This window comes from Perca fluviatilis, chromosome 1 (assembly GCF_010015445.1).
Source record: "Perca fluviatilis chromosome 1, GENO_Pfluv_1.0, whole genome shotgun sequence".
NCBI lineage: Eukaryota > Metazoa > Chordata > Actinopteri > Perciformes > Percidae > Perca > Perca fluviatilis.
In genome coordinates, this window is record NC_053112.1 from 27,033,748 (window position 1) to 27,057,302 (window position 23,555).

The 23,555-nt window shown below is 39.8% G+C and overlaps 1 protein-coding gene across 14 annotated transcripts in view; it reads left to right on the forward strand.

The window, feature by feature from the left end:
• rbm47 (RNA binding motif protein 47) overlaps window positions 1-22,259 on the forward strand; it is a 36,574-nt gene extending 14,315 nt beyond the window's left edge. For 5 of the 14 annotated variants that reach the window (XM_039811630.1, XM_039811599.1, XM_039811595.1 and 2 more), the window contains 6 exons: window positions 12,956-13,823; window positions 13,956-14,283; window positions 14,719-14,742; window positions 15,250-15,459; window positions 17,356-17,546; window positions 18,967-22,259. In XM_039811630.1, coding sequence (XP_039667564.1) covers window positions 12,987-13,823; window positions 13,956-14,283; window positions 14,719-14,742; window positions 15,250-15,459; window positions 17,356-17,546; window positions 18,967-19,218 — 1,842 coding nt within the window. In that variant the 5' untranslated portion in view covers window positions 12,956-12,986 and the 3' untranslated portion in view covers window positions 19,219-22,259. The other 9 variants (XM_039811605.1, XM_039811546.1, XM_039811553.1 and 6 more) reach the window with 9 other exon arrangements.
• The last annotated feature ends 1,296 nt before the right edge of the window (window positions 22,260-23,555 follow it).

Here is a 23,555-nt window from a genome sequence, read left to right on the forward strand (position 1 = left end):
GTGTGCTTGAGAGAGTGTGTTTGTGTGATACAGTGTGCTGGTAATAAAGTCATCTTGGTCTTTGAATCATGCACTCCTCCACCTTTAAAGTAGGTTTATGGCTGCATACGGCCTTCACTTCAAGCTTATTACACCCTGTTGGGGGAGAGAATATTTCTCCATCTGTAAACTTTGAACTGGCTTTCTACATATATTGTGTGTGTGTGTGTGTGTGTGTGTGTGTGTGTGTGTGTGTGTGTGAGTGTGTGTGTGTGTGTGTGTGTGTGTGTGTGTGCATGCACGTGTGTGTAGTGTGTGTATATGTGTGTGATTGTGCTCTTGCCATTGTACAAGTGACACATTAACCAATGACTCTGTTAATGAAGGACATGCAATCACTGATTCTCGCCTTTTTGGCAACACACACACACACACACACACACACACACACACACACACACACACACACACACACACACACACACACTTGTGCTGGAGTAGAACGACACCCCGTCTGATGAGTGTATGTAGGCCTTGTTCTCCCCTTTAGGGTTGTTTAAGGTTATGTAGCCTACACAAAAATTAAAGCTTATTAGCACTTGTCAGCTGAAACTAAATCTGTCTGGTCCTGCTAACACCATGATCCATATAGCCAAGTAAAACATTTGGCTACTGCTGATAAACAACTATGATTCAAGATTTTAAGTCTATATTGACCTACAAGTTCTTTTTTTCTAATATGCTTGAAGATATACAAAAAAGTAACAAGAGACCATCTTGCAATGGGATCACACCAGCCACGCCATATTGGGTCAGGATCCGTTAACTTTGAATCTAGCGCCAACATCAGGTGAAATGTTTCAATTTGTCCCAAACTTTGGTTTATGACCAAATACCTCCAAAAGTATGACATTCCTATCAGCCTCAGCTGTACTTTAATTGTAGTGCTAATTAGCAAATGTTAGCATGCTAGCAGGTAAAACTAAGATGGTGGACATGGTAAACATTATACCTGATGAACGCAGCGTGTAAACATGTTAGCATTGTCATTATGGGCATGTTAGCGCGTGTTAGCATACTGACGTTAACATTTAGCTCAAAGTAACGTTTTTTGAATGCCTTTATTAGAGTGATGACAGAAAATGAAAATGAGCCGCTCACATGTAGACTCAAAGTCTTTCAGAATTTCTTCAGCATTATTCTTTAGTGTTTGAATTCTGACTCAGATTATTATTATTATTATTTTCTGGACTGGTCTGTTCTATTTCTGTAAATATGTCTGCCAACTTAAACATGAGCTCATGACTTTTCCGTGATTGTTGTCAATCATCAGCTTTTGTCACACCCTCTGCCCTTTTATCCCTTACCTTCCCCCTTTGTCTTATTCCTTATCAGCTGAGAGAGAAAAAAAAGAAAAAAAAAAAAAAAAAAAAAAAAAAAAAAAAAAAAAAAAAAAATGAAGGAGGGAGAAAAAAACGTGGGGGGTTACCTGTGAGTGGCCCCACCTATCTCTTCTGGTCATTGAGTAAACACTAATCCACCTTTGCTTACCTCCACACTCAAACACCCAGACGCAGGCAGGCAAGGAGACTTTCTTACTGCTGCAGCCTGTCAATATCAAAGAAGAGTGAGTGGACGTAGAGAGTATAGTTAGACCTAAGTGTGATTGTGCAAAGTGACAAAACACACCTTCATCTACATCTTCTCGGCCTGCTCGTCGATATCTACGCTCCTCAGTTTGGGATACAGGTACTGTGTTAATGTTGACCTGCAAGTGTGTTTCTGTCTTTTTGTAGGTCTCTTTACTGAAAACATCTCTTGTTTAAGTCACTTTGAAACGTATCATCACTTTTTATTGTTGCGTCACTTTGTCATTTAAACATAAAAAAATGATCTCTTTTGACCCTCAAAAATCTTGATCGTGTAGTCTCGAAAAATCTGATTACCAAGTTTGGGAGCAACATTTTGCAATTCTGAAACTGTTAGGTATCTTTATGAGAGATTATATGATAGTAAAAATGTTGGGAAGTACTTTTGTTTCATATGACAAGACCTTACAGTCTTCTGATGGAGTTTGTCTTGTTGCCTATTTTCTCTCTTCTCATCTGGCAAAATGAAATCTGGCATTCTGCTTCCTCTGGACAGAGTTATAAGACTTTCCAGTTTCGCTGCTTTATCAGAGTCAAATGATTTGAAACAGACAACAAAGGCACTTAAACCAATCAGTGATTGAAATGGAGATCAAGATGTCCTTACAATGAAACCAGTGGAACCAGCATGACACTGTATGTGTGTATATGTGTGTGTGTTTAGGGTGGGGGTTAAAAATGTTTCAGTGTCTGTATGGAGAGGCTGGTATTATTATAGACCATAGACTTCCGGGTTCTCCATCATATAATATGTGGACTTTTACCCTAGTGAGGTGAGCTGTTTGTTTTGTGTGTGTTTGTGTACGTGTGTGACAGAAAGAGACAGAAAATCCAGCGAGCTGCTGCTCATTAAGTTGCATTCAAGGCCAAACATGCAGAGAAAAATGACAACATTAATTTGTAATGATTCAGTTAAGTTTTTTTAAGAGACTATCTTAGTTACATTTAAAACAAAACGATTATATTGACTTAAATGTTATTTCAGTTGCATGTTTATGCAATTCTGCCACTGTGGGAGTCTGACACACGCTCTCTTAACTGTGTTTGTCGACAGGGTTGGTCGTTGTTTGATTATAAAAGTGTGCATGAAGAGATTAGCTCTTTAGTAAGCCTGTGTAGTAAGTGAAAGAGTGAAGGATGGTAAAAAAAACTAAATGAAGTTATAAGCAAATATATGGGTCTTTTATTATTAAGTGTGTCAAATATCGAACAAGTCCTTCAAACCATACGACAATATAGGTTGTTTATTCCTTCCCTCTAATACGACCCACAGCAGCGTTTCATAAGTAGCGCTGCTAGCAGCGGCAGGAAATGCGTCACATAGTAACATTTTCCATCCTCATATCTAAACCAGAGAGCGTAACGGTCGTGGCGTTAATGTTGTGAGATGGTTGCAGTTTGGTTACGTTTAAGCACAAAAACTACTTGGTTAAGTTTAGAAAAAGATCATGGTTTGGGTTGAAATCAGTACATTTGTTATGTGTCTTCACATCCGGTTATGCACGTGGAGCAGACCGTGACATAGTTTGTTTGTTTCATTCGAACCTCGGTCTCGTGGGGGAAAGTCCTGTGTTAGTTTGGCCCATCCACCACCACCCGTACCTCCTTACATTAAATTTGGCACTCTTATACTTTGTCACCTTACTTCCTGCTTTGCTCATGTCATAATTACTATGGCCACTTTAAATATGTGTCTTAATTGCTGCTTGAACAAATGATGTTTTTCAGGGGAGGGCAGTCCCCAATATCACCAACTCTCCACTTGCCTTATATCTTGCCCACACACACACAGGGGGCCAGTAAAGCCTTTATCACGAGTGTGTGACACTGTCAACGTCAGTAGTAATTGTCTGAAACAATGTCTGATATGGCCTTGAACAGGCTAGCTGATTAGCCTGAGGAATGTGTTTGCCTAAGGAAGCAAAGCCCCTTTCAGCTAGCGCTAAAGCTAAAGCAGCTCTTATGATTAGGACTATGAAGCTGTGTGAAGGGCCATATGTGGCATAATCGGTTGTAGTTGATCTTACTCTTCTATCATGCTTTTAAATTAAGACTGAATCCAAACCAAACCCTTCTGTTTATAATAAGTGCATTAGTAAAAAGTTGAATCAGTCATTATCAATGCTGATGCTGTTATTTAAGTTGAAAAGAAAATGTGAAGATGCAGGCACTTTGTTAAATCAGTTAAAATCATAGTGTTTCAGTAAAAATGTGAAGGTCCTAAAGGCAGGGGGGCTCTCAGAGTAAATGAACTGGAATCATCCCTCCAAGATGATGTTGGGGTGGGCTGAAGGCAGTCACTTACACACTCCGTCTGACCTGAAATTCTTCAGGCCAGTTTCTCTTTAAAGGGCTTTTTAGCTCTGAGGGAGGCCCGGACATTTGGTCCCCTCCTCTGTGTTCCTTAGCCTCTCTGGCTGCTTTCCATCTGGTCTTGTCCTCCTCACCCTGTTTCCCCCTCCCTGCTGCTCTTCTTTGAGCTTGAGTGAACCATTGGAATGAGGGTGACAGGTACATGGATGGAAGGAGAGAAACAAGACTAGGTTGTTGGTTATGTTTTTTTGCGTGCAAAAAGGAAGAAATTTGTCATTGGTTAGCATGTGCAAGATCTGCTATTAAAAAGGATACATTTAAACACATCACATCCAGACAGGACACATTAAAACACATATACATAAAAACACAATAGAAGCTTCATTAAAAGGAGCACCAGGTACTCTATGGTGAAGACTGAATAAAGGTTTAATAGGTATAGCATGGCTGGACTATGTATGGTCAATGTGCTAAATTGTTGTCAAATTGTTACCGGGATAGTCAGCGGTGTCTATAATGTGAATTCCTGGACATTAAATGTAATACCCCTTTGTTATTTACAGAGGTAGCACGACATGATTGAGCTACGTTTGAGTCAAATAATAAAATAATTTAATAAATTCAACAATATAATCAAGCTATTTTCAAAAATGTGATGTTCAATTTGACCAGACCTAGATGACAATTGTGAACATGCCCACAACCTCAAATGTTGGTCTTCAGGGGCTGCAGCATTTATAAATGACAAATTTACTACCACCTGACAACTTTATTGCTTATTTCTTGGTTAGTTCTGGTTAGATTGCCAACACCTGTCTGCTCTGAGCGTATCCACCATCACTCTCTCTGTCGCTCAACCACACAGTTGCTACGATCTAGAGCTCCCCCTAAATCTCCCAAATGAGGCGCACAGCACCAACCGCATTGAGGATGTAGATCAGATGATTGATCCGTGGCACAGACTGTTATTACTCATTAATTTTAATAGAGTAACAGCCAATGGGGAAACGTCAACACTTGAATGACTAATGGTGTAACTTCATTACCCACTCAGTGTTTGATAATCATCTAGAAAAGGCTACATTTTCGGAAAGAAAGTTTAAACATTTGAAAAAAAAGAAGTCGTGTTTGTGGCTGCCTGGCAAATGTAAGTCTAAAATTCACTCTCCTTTAAGGTCTGTTTTTGGTCTCTGCCAACTCCTGAAAAAAATATCTGGTTTGGTGCAGAGCAGGTAGTATAGCATGATTGGCTTTAAGAGCTTTTTCTCAGAAAAAAGCTGCCTGCTGCTATAAGAGCAATGAGAGTTAACCAAAACAGTAAAGTTGCAGGCTAAACGATGAGCTAAAACTCGCTAAACTCCATAAAGCCGAAGGGAGCTGCAGATTCAGGTGATAATTCTCTGTAGGTTCATCACTACAAGCGACCCCCTTTTTTGTCACATTGTTTTCACATTATCATTTGATACATTGTCATTATAAAAATATTGATTCTAGCAAGTGTTGAGTGACTTTGAAGTGAAAGTCCTGAAAGAAATTGAAATCATAAAAGTTTGATAAATTGAGCTGGGAGTTTATCACTGAAAGTAGATGAAAAGATTAAGATGTCACTTTTTCGGTCTGGGACATTGTGATGGATGTTTTTCACAATTTTATAACATTTTACAGACGAATGATTCAAGAAGATTAAACAATAACAAAAGTAGTTGTTAGTTGCAGCTCTAATGTTGCTTGCTAAACTACTGTACAGGACTGTGTCTTGGTGATATATTGAATTCCGTTTACAGTGACACATCATCAAGGGACAGAAAACAGATATCTTAAGACTCCAGGATAACGCAGCTTTTCTCAGTGTGACTTAATGCTCCATCCTGCTTCATCCTGTCTTAGTCAGCATGCTGACAGTTGAACTTGGTGAACCACAGTGTGAGGACATCATGTGTCCTGAAGGGTCAGCCACAGTTCTCTCTTCTCTTCTGTCAAGCTCATTGTTTCACTCGATTGTGGTCATTTACTGCAGCCGACATTGATAATGCACGCATGCAGGAGACACTGGGACTACATTTCCTTTGTGTTGCTTTATGTTTATAGTCAGCAAACAACTCTTTCTAATATTTTCCTGCTTCACATTTCAAGGATAAGAATCATGTAAGTATTTTTTGGACACAGTAAAGTTGTGTAAACTACCTGAAACAATAAAGAAGTTGGAGATACCAAAAATCCCAGCAGGAAGCTTTTGTTTTGTTCCTTAAGCATTTTGTCAGTTTCTGCACTTGTCTGAGAGGAACTGCTTCCAGGAAAACACAGCATGGGACTAAACACTGTGGTGTACTCCTCCAGGTCGTATCGCTCAACAGAAATAAACAGCAGGACCTCTGGTCTTGTGACATGCTACTCATTTACTTGGATGACTTGTGATAAAAGAGGGCAGTCATACGGGCTCTCCAGCCAAGATACTGATTACCAGCACTGCTTTATTGCTGACTTTCCAGCTTTTTCACATGTATGTGTGTGTGTGTGTGTGTGTGTGTGTGTATTTCAGCTTGAACCCAGAGTCAGTTGCAAAGTTATAAAAGAAAAAATATAAAATTCATTAACAAATATAAGTCAGTAAAGTTTGATTTCTAGTCTGCCATCATGAACAAAAATCAATCATGAGCCATAATGTGTTTTTTATCCATAATACACACTATCTCTGTAAACTTGACATCAATTTAAAGCACAAAGTTGGCAATATTATATATTTTCTTATTGTCAACAGATCAAAATTCTCACAGAAAATGTATTTTAATCCATGGCTGATAATTGTCCCTAACAAATGCACATATTACACCTGTTTGAGTAGTGTTTGCTAGAAACTACAGCACTCAGCTACTTTAGGAATTTACTGAGCCTGTTTTAAAAATGAAATGATGTATTTGTGACTCAAAGTGTGTGTCTCCAAATTGGCTTTGGTCTGAGAGCCACAGACAGGGTAGGGAATTTGTTGACATTAAGAAAAATATAGAATAATGCCAGTCTTATCCTTCAGTATTAGATCATTTTATTTATTCTTTTATATTTTATTTTAAAACAGACAAATCAAGACCTGATCAAACCTGAAGCAGTAGGTGTATGTGGTGTGAGGTTTTATGGTGAGTTTGTGTGTCGACAAATGATTTAGTGAACATGTACAATGATTAAGGGGCAAGAGACAGTAAAGGTTTTTCCTCCATTTCCCGGGGTTTACTAGTGGGATTCAAAGGTTAACTGTTGACCTGATGGACTGTGCGGTCGGTCACCAGAACACCTGAGGCCTTTGAGGCGTGTCTGAGTCCTGATTGGCTCTCACTAATGGCTGACAGTTAATCTTTGATTTAGATTGACCCCCTTGCACACACACACACACACACACACACACACACACACACACACACACACACACACACACACACACACACACACACACACACACACACACACACACCTTTACGGAAACACCTTTTTGCTATAATTCATTTTCAGTTGTAATGGATTTGACAGTTTTATAATTGGTAGGTGATTAAAGGTGCTACAGTCCATATATAGCTCTCTATCATTTGTGCTTTAATCTCTTCTTTTTTGTCTAGCCATCATTCTCTGGTCTTCATGCTAAATAGACTTCCTTCTTGCCTGTTTACTCAGTCGTTAAGGACTGGGGCTGGTTTCAATAGCAGCTGAAACTCAGCGCACTCTTGACCACACACTATGACTTTCATCTCTCTCTCCCTCTCACCCATTCTGCTCTCTCAGTCCCTCACTCCCTCTTTTCTTGCTCTTTTCAGAGCCCTGAGGGAAGTTTTTAGACACTCTCAGAGCGAGTGACATTCTCTCATCTGGCTGTTTTTCGCTCTGTCGTCTCTCTATCTGCTCTCTTGACTGCTCAGGAAGGTGTGTGTTGTTTGCTTAAGTTAAGCTGTGCTAGGAACATGTTCCCCGTTGTTATGTACAAAAAAACCACACACGTGACACATAAAGACACACAGTAGTAGTCTTGTGCTGACATGACATAAATCACTTTCGTGGTAACTCCTAGTCAGAAGTTCTAAATGTCCGCTCAGAGGAAGACAACAACATGAGGAAGTTTGAACGTTTCCTGCCGTTTTTTCAATTTCTGCAACTCTAAGCAGAAAACCCTTAAAACCCATGAAAACTACTTTTCCCATCAGCCCCCACTCCTCCCACGAACATCATGCACTGTGTCATCATTAGTTACAGAGTGAACATTTGCAGGTTTGGTGTGTCTATTTATCAGTTGTGGAAGACATATTCAGATAATTTAAGTATTGATACATTAATGCAAAAGTATTATCATCATAATATACTTAAAATAGTATTCATTATTTCCCCTTTGACTGATATATAGTTACTTATGACATTATTAGATTGTTATTACTGATGGATCATTGCATACATAACATTTTACTGCTGTAGCTGTTAGAAGTGGAGCCAACTATTTTATATACTGTAAGGTGTTTTAGTCCAGTGGTTTCCAACGCCAGACCCCTCCAATGGTCCACAGGATAAATCTGAGGGATCATGAGATGATTATTGGAAGAAAAAACAAAATTCTGCAATACAAATCTGTATTCATTCTCAGTTCACTTTTTTCTGTAATCTTTGCTTTTCTTTAGCAAAGAATAAATATTGGATCATGTTCGTTGGGGCTAAAAAAATACTGAAATGAAACCATATGTGCAGGGAAATCTCTCTTTGGTGGAACTGCTAACGACTTAAAAACATCTGGGATGGGATGAAGGTGCCTCAACAATTTAAATATGGGGTCTCAAGCCTTAATGATTAATCTTATATTTTTAAAATATAAAATTAATGAAAATAAACTAGTAACTGCAGCGGCCAGACAAATATAGAGGACTAAAAAGTCTACAAGTCTACAATATTATAAGTATGAAGTAGATTAAAAGGAAAGTAAAGCAAAAGTATCACAGTAAAATTGTACTTAATTACACTACTTTGACACGTAAATAACTTTCTACAAATCAAAAGTAGGGCTGGGATCCTCCCACAGACACATACACACTCACCCAAAGTACTGATTTTGCTCCACCCTCACCAGCTCTCATGCTTGCAGCTTTGGCTCAGTGTGTGTGTGTGTGTGTGTGTGCGTGTTTGTGCGTAGAGGAGGCTGGCCTCTGTACTCAGTGCCCTGCTGTACCTGTCTCTCATGGAGGTGGACTAACACTCCCAGAGCAGGCGGCCAAGCAGTGGAGCGCTGTGAAGCAACAGGGGTAGCTATATCCTCCCATCTGACCACTCTCTGCTTCTCCTTCCTCTTCTATTTTCCACCAACACCCTTCTGCTGTGGTATCCTCCTCAGTATGTCTGCAGTGTTTAAGTCTCACTTCCCTCTCTCTCTCTGATCCTTTAACCTTGAATGACACTTTTCATGTGACTGTAGAGTGTAAATTATTATTTAACAGTTAATTCTATGAAGTTGTCTAAAATTTGAAGGCTTAAAAAGTACATGCATGACTCAGCTGATGTTATATTATTATCTACCGGGTGTGTGTTATGTGCTAAAACAGCAGGATTAGAGTGTTTGAAAGCATTGCTGTTTCACTGATCCTCTTCTGCTGCATTGTGACCCGGTTTTTAGGGGCTGCTGGGAAGTCGTGTCCATGTGTGTGTGCATACAGCTAAGATGGCGACATCCTTAGGCCTATTTTCTCCAGTACACTGGATCAGTGTCACTCAGGATAGAACAGCAAACTAAGAGATGCATTGTTCCTTACTCTGTACTGAACACACTCGGTTTTTCTTTGCTGCATAATCTGCAATAAATTGGTAGCCAAAGAAAGTTGTGTTGGCTTACAAACTTCTGAATAAGAAGAACACATGACATCAGTGTTGTTTTAATGTCAGGTCGGTGACATAAATAATGAAATGTTCTTCCTCTTACTAGCTGTAAAGAACTTTAATAAGCCCATGCCTCATTTGCTTATTTGAGGAAAAAGATGGAATGGCCAGCAAGAGTCAATTTGTGTTCATGGTATAATCTGGAGGAAGCCAGTAAAAGCCATTTTGTCTGCTCATAAAGCAATTCAGTCACCAATAACATGCTGTTAATACGTAGAGAATCAGGTGCTTCTATCAATCATAAACACAACGTAATGTACTACAGCTCCACAGCAATAACTGGAACACTTTAACCCGGCCGGTTGGCACAGTGTTACCCCATCAAATCCTTGCTCTTTAACTTAATTTGCAGTGTGCAGGCCAGCCAGCTCTTCCCTCCTGTGTGTGAGTTCATAACCTTTGACCAGGTGAACTTTTGTGTCCGAGCTCTGAATGGCTGTGCAGGTGATGTTTGACATAATATCTGCTAGCTGTTCTTGTTGTACTACATTGTCATTACTTTCTTAAATTCTAATTTCATAATAACTGGGACTTCAACTGTAAATCGTTCCTTGGGAGTTAAAGTTGTGATTTGAGTTTGTCACGGTTAATCATCTACCTGTCGCTGCCTCAGTTTTTTTTCTCTCTCTCTCTCTCTCTCTCGCTCTCTCTCTTACACACACACACACAGACACACACACACACACACACACACACACACCCTTGTGTATACACAAGCTTGCATATGAGGTCAGAGCTTTCTAGGTGGAGATTTTCAAACAAATTATTGTTTTTTGTAACTTTATATTCTTTTCTAGATTTCCTCTTTCATGTTGCATTACTTCCGTACTTCATTTGTTCAATTTTGTCCCCTTTTGTTATCTTTATTTTTCTGTTACAGTAACACACTTACCCAAAGACCCCCCCACACTAATATTATTCAAAGGAAAAGAGCAGCTCTAATAGACTGAGTTTCGTTTCACTTTTGACACATCGAGGGCAGTGATTTTGTGAGTCTCTCCTGGAAAAGGAAAAACTCAGCACAACAGTGGTCCACACTGAGGAAGTTAGGAATATTTCCAAGTGGTCAAAAGCAGGAAGAAGGTTACCTCAACGCTAAGACTGAACACTGAATTTATTGTATTTTTGACACTCACAAACTATCCAGTTACATAAAGGAGTTTTTTAAGAGTTATACAAAGTGTCGACCTCACAGTGTCACATAGCTTCTTTTTTTTTTATTATCAAGAGCAGAACTCCCAGAGTGAATATTGTCCTCCCTTTGTCATCAGTCTGGCAAGATAAGGCTGATAAGAGATGGAGTCATGTTAGCACTTCACACGATAGAACTAAACAGAGGGAGGGCACGTCAAGATGTGGAGAGGGAAAGCCACACAGACATAAGAAGTAAAAAATCTGTTAATACAGTAGGCTGTTGGAAAAACCTTGAGTGTTTTTTTCCCATTTTTGAGTGCAATTAAGGGAACTCTATCCTCGCTGAGCAGAATGAGAATGCATACAGACTAGATGTCCGCATAACTCAAAATTGATATTTTTATTAATCTAATGTCATCTTGACCTAGGTCACCATGCAGCAACTAACTACTGGCTAAAGATAGAGAAATACCATCCGGTCCTTCCCCACTCTTGTTTTTTGCCGTCTTTTTTCTCTCCTTGCCCCTGTTTAGTCCTTATTGTCTTGTGTATATATGGATAAATTAATGAATTAATAGTTTGCTTCAACCAGAAACATAAAATATATATTTGTATGGTACGTCCGCAATAAAGTTTTTCATGATATTTAAAGAATTTTATTGTGTCAAGATGACATTTTTTTTTACCATTGCAATACTTTGCAGGTAATTGTAAGTCCTTCAGCCTTGGGTGAACTAACAAGTGAACAGGTGTGTGTGTGGGGGTGGGAGAGTGGGATATTGGGTCAAGTCAAATGAGTGCGCGTTACCATGAGTGCGCGTTACCATGGTTGCTGGGCTTAGTAGCGTTTTACCTTTGTTGACTGCCTCACCTATTTCCGTCAAAGTCCAGGCAATCTTGTGAGGTGCAAAAACGCGCGCACACACACGTTGCCCGTTTGTTTTTTTGGCCTGTTTGCTTACATGTCATTCAGTCTGACAATATCTAGTTTGTTTTGTAGTCTGCTGTGATTGGCTGCCTCAGTGTTGTATGCAGCGTGGAGATTTTGTGGATTTAAAATGGATTTTTCTGTTCTGAATGCTGGCAGTGTTGGAAAATAACAGAGTAAGAGGTTTATGCATGGGAAGCCGATTTCTGATTGTTCTCTGTTCCTCTTATAGGGCTGTAGCTCTTAATGAAGTGGTACACACACACACACACACACACACACACACACACACACACACACACACACACACACACACACACACACACACACACACACACACACACACTATATATAACATTCATGATAAAGGGGTTGAAAGTCCAACACCCTCTTGTGGTGAGTGTGCAACATATCATGTGTAAAATAGATTAATGTGCACAGCTTTTTGTCACAGCATGCAACCAGTGGGGTCATTTTTAACACAAAATTCCTCATATAGCTTAACTCCAACTTGTCTACCTTACTGCTGACACACACACACACACACACACACACACACACACACACACACACACACACACACACACACACACACACACACACACACACACACACACACACACACACACACACACACACAATGAGCATGTGACCTATAGTCATAGTGAACCTTGAGCTGGAGGTTTCAGGGTTTATAGCCCTTCATTCTCTCTGATAGGGGCCAGAGGTTAGCAAGGAACCTAAGAAACTCAACAAAACAAGGTTGTAAAACCACTGATACTGGAAGGTGCCCTAGGGATTTATAGATGCTGTATTTTCATTGTTCTGTCACATTATGTGCCTTGGTTAGTTTGTTAGGTAGCTAATCTTGCATGTGATTGCACCTGCAAAATGATAATCATCATTCAGTTTTTTGTTGGTTTTAAAAGGCTGCTTCTGAGCATTACCATGCTTTTCTTATTGTTCTTCTTCTTGTGTTTCCTATTTACCCATGGATAGTAGTTGTGGTTAATAAAATTTACTGTAATTTGATAAACCTGTCTCTCTTTGCCCTATTCAGGCCCCAGATTCGATTGGATGATTTTGTCAGAATGACAGCCGAAGATCCTGCTTCCTCCTCGACCATGAGCAATAACGCTGCCCCTGCCACACCCTCCAACCCTGCCGGTGCCTCCCACCACTCTCTTCATGGACAGATCAACATCCCTGAGGGAGTTGCAGGTGCTCCTAATGAGGCTGCACTGGTGTCCCTGATGGAGCGCACTGGCTACAGTATGGTCCAGGAAAATGGTCAGCGTAAATATGGCCCTCCTCCTGGTTGGAATGCTGCATCTCCACCACGGGGATGTGAAATCTTTGTGGGCAAGATCCCACGGGACGTTTATGAGGATGAGCTGGTCCCAGTGTTTGAGTCCGTGGGACGCATCTATGAGATGCGGCTGATGATGGACTTTGATGGGAAGAACAGAGGGTATGCATTTGTGATGTACACAGAGAAACATGAGGCCAAGCGGGCTGTGCGCGAGCTCAACAACTATGAGGTGCGGCCCGGGCGGCTGCTGGGGGTCTGCTCCTCCGTGGACAACTGCCGTCTTTTCATTGGTGGCATCCCCAAGACCAAAAAGCGCGAGGAGATCCTGGAAGAGGTCTCCAAAGTGACAGAAGGGGTACTAGACGTGATTGTTTATGCCAGTGCTGCAGACAAGATGAAGAACAGAGGCTTTGCTTTTGTAGAGTATGAGTCGCACCGTGCAGCCGCCATGGCTCGCAGGAAGTTGATGCCTGGACGTATTCAGCTTTGGGGCCACCAGATTGCAGTGGACTGGGCTGAGCCGGAGATTGATGTGGACGAAGACGTTATGGAGACAGTGAAGATTCTCTACGTCAGAAATCTTATGATGGAGACCAGCGAGGAGACGATCAGACAGGTGTGACAGGCTTACTGTTCAGTTCAGAGGTTTCACAATGCATGCATTTGTTGGGTAAAAAACATATCAGATAGGAAGAGGTACTATAGGTTACCATTCTTAACCAATCACCCCTTTTTCTCTGTCAACCAGGTGTTCAGCCAGTGGAATCCTGGATGTGTTGAACGGGTGAAGAAAATCCGTGACTACGCCTTCGTCCACTTTACCTCCCGGGACGATGCTGTCATGGCCATGGACCACCTCAACGGCACAGAGGTGGAAGGGTCCTGCATCGAGGTGACACTCGCCAAGCCAGTTGATAAAGAGCAGTACTCTCGCCAGAAGGCCTCCAAGGGAGCTTCTGCCACTCCAGAGCCTACTCAGCAGAGCTACGTCTACCAGTGTGATCCCTATACATTGGCCTACTATGGTTATCCCTACAACACCCTAATTGGACCCAACAGGGAATACTTCGTCAAAGGTTAGAATTCATTGTTTCTGCTTTTGTACCAGTTAGAATCAGAATCAAAGCCACAGTGTTTCTTTGGAAGCCATCTATTTTTGTAAATGTTGGTGGCAGAAGAAACTCAATGGGCCAATGCAATGACAATTAATGACATTCAAAAGATGCTATTGTAGGAACAATGGCAAACACACCCCATCAATAGGGAGCTATGATTTTTAAATGGTCATGATGACTAAGATAATAATGGTTTAATCTTTGATGACTAGAATTTCATTTGACAAAAGTTTTAAAATCTTGAGACTTGGTAAAAGCAAAGAAAAAACAAGGTGATGGACTAATGAATGCTAACCCCCATTACCTTTGATGATTGATTATTTATGGTCTTTGGGTGGTAGCAGGAAAATTTATTTGACTTTCAACAATCATTGTGTTTTGGTTTTCTCTCCAAAGGATCCCCAATGATACAGAACAATGGTAATCTCTCACATTCTTATTTCTACTTATTCCTTCAATGAACAATAAGCTTTCTTGCCATGTGACAAACTATACATTTTCTAACACCATCCTTTTCCCGCTGTGCTGTCACCTCCCATTTCATGCTGGGTTATTGCAGAGATCACAACAAAGCTAAAAACATCTAGGAATACCATTTTACAGTGCCATGAACTTGCATAACTGCATCTAAATAGTCAGAACAGTGTTCAGGAAAAAGGCCAAACTTGACCCAAAGAACTCCAAACAAATCCTGAGCTCAATCAGATATTGTTGAAAAAACTTCGTAAGCAGATTTCTGCCTTCAATTAGAGCTGAAGGACTATTCTTGCTACCCCAGTCCTGATATCTGGAGAGTTCTAAACCCATCATAAAATCTTTACTACTACTTTACTTCTTGCCCTACACAACTTTCAGTACAAGTTGCCCCTACTGCCCAAGTCCTAAACCACAACCCCTGTCATCATATTACTTTAATTGTATTTTAAGCAGGTACTGTGCGGGGTCGTGGTCGTGCTGCTGCAGGTAACCGTACCCCTGGACCACGGGGGTCGTACCTGGGGGGTTACTCTGCCGGTCGTGGCATCTACAGCCGCTACCATGAGGGCAAGGCCAAGCAGCCCGAAAAGCCCTATGAGCTGATGCCCAGTCTGGAGCTCGCTGCTTCCGTCAACTCCGTTGGCATCAAACCTGGCACAAGTCAGTGAGATAGCTATATCCATCCATATTCTTGCCCATCTCAAAAGCCTTTATAAAACCTTCCAGCTCATAATTTTCTGTCTCTCTCTCCTGCGTGGTTTGAGGAACATTTTGTAAATCAAGATTATAGTTGTTGCTGGATGGTCAGGCACAAAAGGACTTCCTTTCTCTCAACAGTAAATGATAATGACACTATATATCTGTCCTTTCTAGCATGACCAGAAAGTAACTGCTATGATTTGTTCCTCATTCTGTCCTTTTTCCTCCATTTCAAAAAATTGTCTTACCTGGTGTTTAGACCAAAAACAGCACTGTGTTAAAAGAACACAAGGGGCTCAAGGTTGGGGGCGTACTGTGAGACAATGAAACGTGGTTAAAGGCTGTCAGATGCCGAAACACTGCACAGTGGTTTAAAATAGTATTTCACAATTATATTATTTGATACTCTTTTGGCGCCTCCAATACAGTGCTTTCAGTCAACTCAATAAGGAAGCCATATTTTTCACACAGTGCTGTTGTCTTTCTGCACATGGCCATGTGCCAAAATCTCCTTTCACATTTCCTTTGTACTACTTTTTATGCACTCAACTCCAATTTTTTACTGAAAGGTGGCTGACAGTAAAACAAATACAAATCTCACAAAAGATTTGCTGTATCTATTCACGATGTGAAGTTCTTTTTGGACGTCAACTAAACAAGTTTTATTTTCTGTAGGATCAGCTGCTTGACATTTGTTAGCGTTACAACACTTTCAGTCAAGAACGGAGTTGAAATGCAAAACTAAACGCACAAACTAAAGATTATCTGTTTTCTATCGTGTCTACTCTATTCTGATCACTGAAAGGATAATACCAGTAGGGTTGCAGCCCATCTATTGCTGTATACATTTAGACGCCATGATCATCATCATTTTGTTTTGTTTTGTAAATATGAGGTCTACAGTGTAAAACATAGGCGGAAATTATCTGCAGTCCCAGCAAAGAAGAAATGTTGAGTAAAGTTTTTAGGCTTCTTTTTAAAGGAATTATTTCTGGTTCTTTCTTCCTGATTTCCCCAAAACAGTAAACCCAAACCCAACTAACATAAGGATAAAACAGAAATTCTAGGAAATAATTCTAGTAGGCCTACATTTGTATACAGTAGAATAATAGACATTTTAATGATAGAAATGCAAAATAAAAATAGTAAACACAAACTGGTATTATTCTTTAATCTTGAAGTGTATTACTAAACACAAAAGTGACAAAAAGTTTACCAGAATGTTTTTCATCATAACTTTTAATATTGAACTATTTGCTGTTGAATGTTATGGATTTGGTGATGAGAGGTCCATTTCATAAAGTGGACGTTCTTGATGCTCCTTCTGGAAGGATTTGACCATAATCTGTAGCTCGGCCTTAGTCTCGAACTGTGTGGAATCACAGGATCCCCACCAGATTGAAAAGACTTTTGTCCATCTGAAACAATGACTGACGTTGTGCTCGCTCTGTGTGTGTGTGTGTGTGTGTGTGTGTGTGTGTGTGTGTGTGTGTGTGTGTGTGTGTGTGCATGTGTGTGTGTGTGTGTGTGTGTGTGTGTGTTGGAACATTGAGGTTAATCCACAGTTGAGCACCACCCTAATCCGAATCACACCCCAACGCCAACTTGTGTAATTTATTTTTTTCCCCCTTCTTAACTAAATTGTTTCCTTCAACCTTTATTGCTTTAGCAGTCACTCCTTTCATAGATTACTTTCAGATCTAAGTATGTATGTTTCTGATTGAGCATGGGTGCATATGTGCTATTATTTCGTACTGTATATTGTGAATGCAAACATAACCATCTTTTGCTATACTGTTGTCTGCGGTGGTTCCATCTGTTATCCAAGCTCTCATTCTTGTGTCTCTTTATGTGCAGTGGCATTGCCGACTCTGGGTGGGCAGTACTCTGTGTTCAGCACGGCTCCTGCAGCCAAGCTGATGGAGGAGGGAAAGGTGCACACGGTGGAGCACCTTATGAACCCTCTGGCCATGCAACACCCTGAACACACCACTGCTAATGCTGCTGCAACCGTCATGCCTGCGGTCTCTACCCCTCCACCTTTTCAGGTGTGCATTATATCATTGTTTTATGTTTCACAGACACAAGATTTTTGAATGTGATTCATGCTGAAAGATGTAAAATGCCCAGCTCCATCTCAGGGCATGTTGTTTGACGCATCAAACAGTTCCCCTTCAGTATCTATGGATCAGATTTGACACCAAATTCCTCATAAAGCTTAAAAGAGAACTCCACTGAATTAGCATAGCATTGGCAATTTGCATACACTTGTTGGAGTCACAATGGCCTAACCCTAACCCTAACCCTATTTTAAAAATAGTATCAAATTTTCTGCAGCAGAACCTAAGATATCGTCTTTTTTATTTCACGCATTCTTCTTCTTTGTCAAAACCAAGAACCTACATTACCCACAACGCAGCTCTGTTGCTAGTAATTGCTAATGTAGCCTTAACTGTCTAGCCTCAAGCAGAGATGAGGAGGGAACTACAGAGGTCAGATAGGCTTACATATATTTAACTCCACATCCCCAGATTGTATTTAAGAGTCAAATAAATGTAGTGGAGTTTTGGTGAATGTGAAGGACTGTATGTTTAGGCTGGTCTTTAAAAGGTTGTGGCCACCAGGGGGCATCGATTAGAATGCAGAATGTTTCTTGTAGGTATTTTATTAGGATTAAGGTGTGTGTTTTAATAAATGCTTATTAATAAGCAAATACAACAAATACAAAACTCAGAAATTCATTAATACACTATATCCATGATCAAAGATTAATTTGCTGCACACAAATGTAGCAATACACATCATGCTAAATCAGCTGAGCAAATAATAATCCTGTTAAACTATAACACACATTGTGTAAGAACAACAAATATTTCCAAATTGAGACATGTAAGGCTTGCAAAACAAGACCTCCGTTAATATGCAGCGTTCTAAACAATTAAACACACAGGCAGTGCGAGGCTCCGCCATTATACAACTTCAAAAACGAGCAGCAACATGGCCAACAATATTGCAGTAGAATAAACAATGTGGCATTATTATGAAGTACAACGAACAACAAACATTAGTAATACTTACTGGTAGTTGCACACACACACTGCAAGAAACTTAGAAACGAGTACAGCAACACTATAACATCATCTATGTAGGCCTATAAACTGCACTGTCTTTCCACACCAGCGCTCTCTTCCAAAACTTTCCCAAAACTGAAACTTAGGCTGTCTTCTTCAACGAGCAGCAGAGCGCAGTGCCGCTCCTGACTGCCTGCTTCTCAATCAGCCAGTTTTACCTGCCTGAAGAGGTCGTCCTTTGTCACAACAGTTAGCCCACCACTTATTACATGACAAACATGACCTATTTGTACTCTTTCTATTCTCTCATTTTTTTAGGGTGAAATTCAATATTGAATGGATTCATTCAATGAATATAGATTAATTATAGTCCTACTTTTTCTCCTGTATTTCCCAGGGCCGTCCTATCACTCCTGTCTATGCCATGGCCCACAACGTACAGCGCATCCAAGCAGCCGGTGGCCTGTATGGAGCTGGATACGTCCCCATCACAAACTATGCTGCCAACACAGCAGCTCTGGCCGCTCTGCAGAAGAATGCAGCGGTGGCGGCTGCAGCATATGGGGGATACACAGGCTACGCGATGCCACAGGCCTTCCCCGCCACAGCCTTCCAGCTGCCTATCCACGATGTCTACCAGACATATTGATAATGAGGGTCAGACCACAACAAAGTTACCCTGCCTGTGACTGAACCACCACCACAATGTCTGTCCCATCCTACAGAAACATCACTTGAACTTGTGAACATCCAAAAGCTCTAAAGGAATGTCTTTTGAAGCAAATATTTAGAAAACAGACAGAGAAACAATGACATCTCACTCATATCTGTCCAACGCATTCTGGCCTGATCGGTCCAACGTACTGGCCTCAGTATATTCTGGACCCAAGGCATCCATATGACAGGCTTAATTATGCAGCGTCACTGTTTTATAAAACACATAGAGGACAGTCCACTTACTGAGGAAACTTACCTGTATGTGGTGATAATCGTCCCCTAACATTAAGCATTAACTCATAATAACAACTATCTCTCTGTCTTGCTCTTTGTCTCTGTGTCTCTGACCCCCACCACCTTGTTGCAATGGCAACAGAAACACTGAAGGTACATTCAAGTATTTATAAAGAGAAGATAAATATTTAAGGTTTTATTCTCTGTAGGTTTCTCTTATTAATGGAGTGAAACTTGTTCTCTGAAGCAGGAAAGAAACACCTTTACACTGTCTAATTTTCTCTTTTTTTTTAAACTGTATAAACGTGTGGGTAAGAAAGAAAAGTTAATTGAAAGAAAGTAAAAAGAACAACAGGAACTACTTAAAAGAGAGGATACCACTGAATACAACTGTTTTGGATATACTAATGTTTTGTTTTCATTAATATATAGTAGCCTATTAATTCTACATGCTGTAGGTGATGCTATCCGTCCATGCTGGTTGAATGTGTAAGCTTCAAACATGCCTGTTTGGTACTTTTTGGTTTATTAAGATTTGTTTGTTTTGGATGTTTTTAAATGAAGGTTTCTAAGTGTTGTGTTCATTTTCTTAGTTTGCTTGTTTTTATGTCTACTCTTTAACTTTTGGAAACATATATCTTGGTTTGTTTGAAAAAAAAAATTTGCCAGCTAAATAATATTATTTTGGCAGATTCACTGGGGGAACAAATACTAGAGAAAGAAAACTGGAAAGCTTTTTCAACATGATTTATCTATAAGCCTGATAGACAGCGACACCATGTACATTCCCATTGTCATAAAACTGTGCTGACAGGGGACTCAGACTGAACAGATGCTTGTTGTTTTTTCTCTCTATTTACGTATATCTTTATTATTGTGTTTTTGAATTGTTTGACTCTTGAAAGGTGAACAACTATGGACAGAAATGAGAGACATTTTCTATGTGGACTGCAACACTCTGCCACTTAAAGCGCTCCTGCATTTACCAATGCCTACCAAAAAAGACGTAAGGCTACATACACTCCAACATTTTTAGATAACAAAGATTCTCTGTGCCTGACTACAGTGCCTTACATCTGCATACTGGACTGGAGTTTTCTCCATTCATATTTCCAATCATTTGTGGTATTACTGTGTTGTTGTGAAACAAGTAGGTTTCAGTCTCTGTAGTCAGATGTAACAAGGCTACCTCTCTATTGTAGTCTCTTCTCTAAATGCGTCTGCAGTCTTCGTCTCCTCTTTATTTCTCGTCCTCCAAACTGTGCTTGACTGAGGTGCACTTAAACATATTTATAAAAGACAAGAGATTGCGACTTTCAGATGAAGAGATAATAAATACTGAGCATGAATGCATGTGTGAACTGGGCTAGTTTGGAGTTTCTCAATTATTGCATGTGTGAGAGAGCTCTTCCTCGTGGATAAAGCATAAAAATAACCCTCATGGATTGGTTTAGCAGACACTTTTTAAACTCTGCTGTATGTTGAAAACAAGCATAATATTGGACTGGGAATAACTAGAGCAATACCTCATGCTGAAATATACAAGTAGCCATGCATGTAGCCTATGTGCTACAACACACAAACATAATGGATGCAAGCAGCTGCTGATCATAAATTCGCACTCCACAATCTTTATATAAGAGCATGCAAAACATTTGTACGCTGGCTTGTATTTGTAAACCAGTTTTGTTAGTTGTTTTTATTCACTATGTTTAAAGAGAATATCTAAACATTTGCTCATTTTCCATAATTTCTGCAGATTTATGACTACATTTTACACATAAAACAACATAATGAGTTTGACTTTGAGGATGGTCTGGATCATGAGTGTTTATGGCCAAGATGTTAAACGAAAAGATTGATTATCCACAGCAAGCAAGACATAGTTTTATCATCTCACTCCATCCTAGCTACATTGTGCTTCTTCTCTCTCCTCTGAAACTGGATTTGACGTAGAAAACTGCTGATAACTGCTTTTATTATTTTCTTGTATGACGACAATAAGTCAGGATATATTTAATATATGCATTACGTGTTATGTCTATGAAGTGAGAAGAAAAGGTATAATATATTCTAAAACATATTTCTTTTCTTTATGTACACCTTGTTTAGGGATTAAAAAGTAAGAGTAACAAAAGTAGAGGAAACATTTTTTTTTTGCCAAAGTGTCCAATAGTTTTTAAAACATTCAAGGTTATTGTGTTTTTGTCATGTGTAATATTCTGTATGCTATTTTGTACTGGTTTTGGTGTTATGAGTGGGACCACAAAGGCCTTCTGGTTCATTTGATCAGTTAAACTAAGAACTAGAACACTGGTCCATTGCAGTGTTACAATCCATCAGCACTTTGAGAGGTTGGTGTTGCAACTTCGCATGTCAGTTTTGGATAAAGTGTTAAATGTCTGATGATGTTTTAACAGCCATCCAAATGTCATGTGTTAAACGGCAGAGAACTGTGTCCTCCCACTCAAAACGCCTGCTTTAATTTCTATTGCCTGCATTTCATCCACACTACAGCATCCTTGTGTCAGTGGTGTGGACCTGCATATGCCTAGTTTAACATAGGTGTTACCATTTAAACTCCCTAGTGTGTGCCTTATTGCCAATATGTGGCCTTTGCTATGCCTTTGTAGACCTATCAAACAGTTTTCTATCTGAAGGTTTGTTTAAAAAAAAAGATTGTTCTGTATTGTTATATTTATAGTGATAAAGTAGATAAATAAAGCATTTTCAAAAGGATGCAATACTGTCATTCATTTTGTTTGTCTACATATTCCCCTTTGTTCAAACACACAGAAAATGACTAATCATCTAGCTTCAGTTTTAGGAACTGTATAACTAGAAAGTGCGAAAAGGGTCAGAAGTTTCTTGAATGGTTCAGAGGCAGAGGACTTTGACTCCGACCTCTGTGAATGGAAACCCATGCCTGACCTCCTACATCAGCTACTATTAAGCAATGTGTCATGGTGGAGAGAGGAGAGAGAAAGGACAGTGTTTGGAGAATGTTTCATAAACTTCTCTGTGGCAGGTCAACTTTACTCTAGAAACATGGTGTACCCAAGCAAGGAGTTCAGGGAGGTTTTCATGAACATTAGTAGCATTCATCACGCAGTACAGTGTGTACAGGAGGGCAATCACAGGTACATGGAGTACCTTTCAGATTATTAAACTTTTTTTTAATAGCAACAACACCAAAAAATGTATGTCTCAAGTTAAATCATGTTCTTTGCACACAAACGGTCTTCTTAGTGTATGCACCAGCTTCTCTGCTGATGTTGTGTAGTCTACATTAAATGTGTCCAATGATCACCTTGTTAGTTTACACAATAAGCATTTGCTATTTACAATTAATGACTTTGCAATTTACCATTAATGACTTGTTTAAACATGCATGCGATTAGGTAATCATCAGAGAATAGTAAAATGCTTAATGTTGCAAATCACTGGTGGTAATAAAATATATATTCATAATATTCATGGTGTATTTACCTCATAAACGATGGCACATGGTCCCTCTCTACATGATGAGCACATTTGCGCACAGCTGTGTGTTCTTGATCAGTGTATATTTAATTCAAAATTAAAAACAAGAGGCAAGAGTTTATTTCCCAGGAATATTATCTCCAACATACTGCCTTAATAAACACATCAACACCACCTACTTTATCACACTGACTGGTGACAGGAGAAGGATTTATGCTTTCAGTGTGGCGTTATAGCGTACATGTAAGACAATATTGCCATCTGGTGGTAAATGCACCCCATCAGAACAACCTGCAGCAGAGCTGTACAGCTCAGACCAGTGCGTTTTTCACTGGCAGCCATGTTAGCTCCACAGTCATTAATGCAGAACATTGTAGGAAATAAACCATATTTAGTCTTTCTTGAGGTTCAAGTATGAATTCAACACATGCAAGAAGAAGATGATTCAATCTGAGTGTTGAGTCAAATATTGTCATTAAGTAATTAGCACAGAACACAAACATATTGTGGGCTGGGGGATAAAATACACTGAGAATAGTATTTGCACCTGGT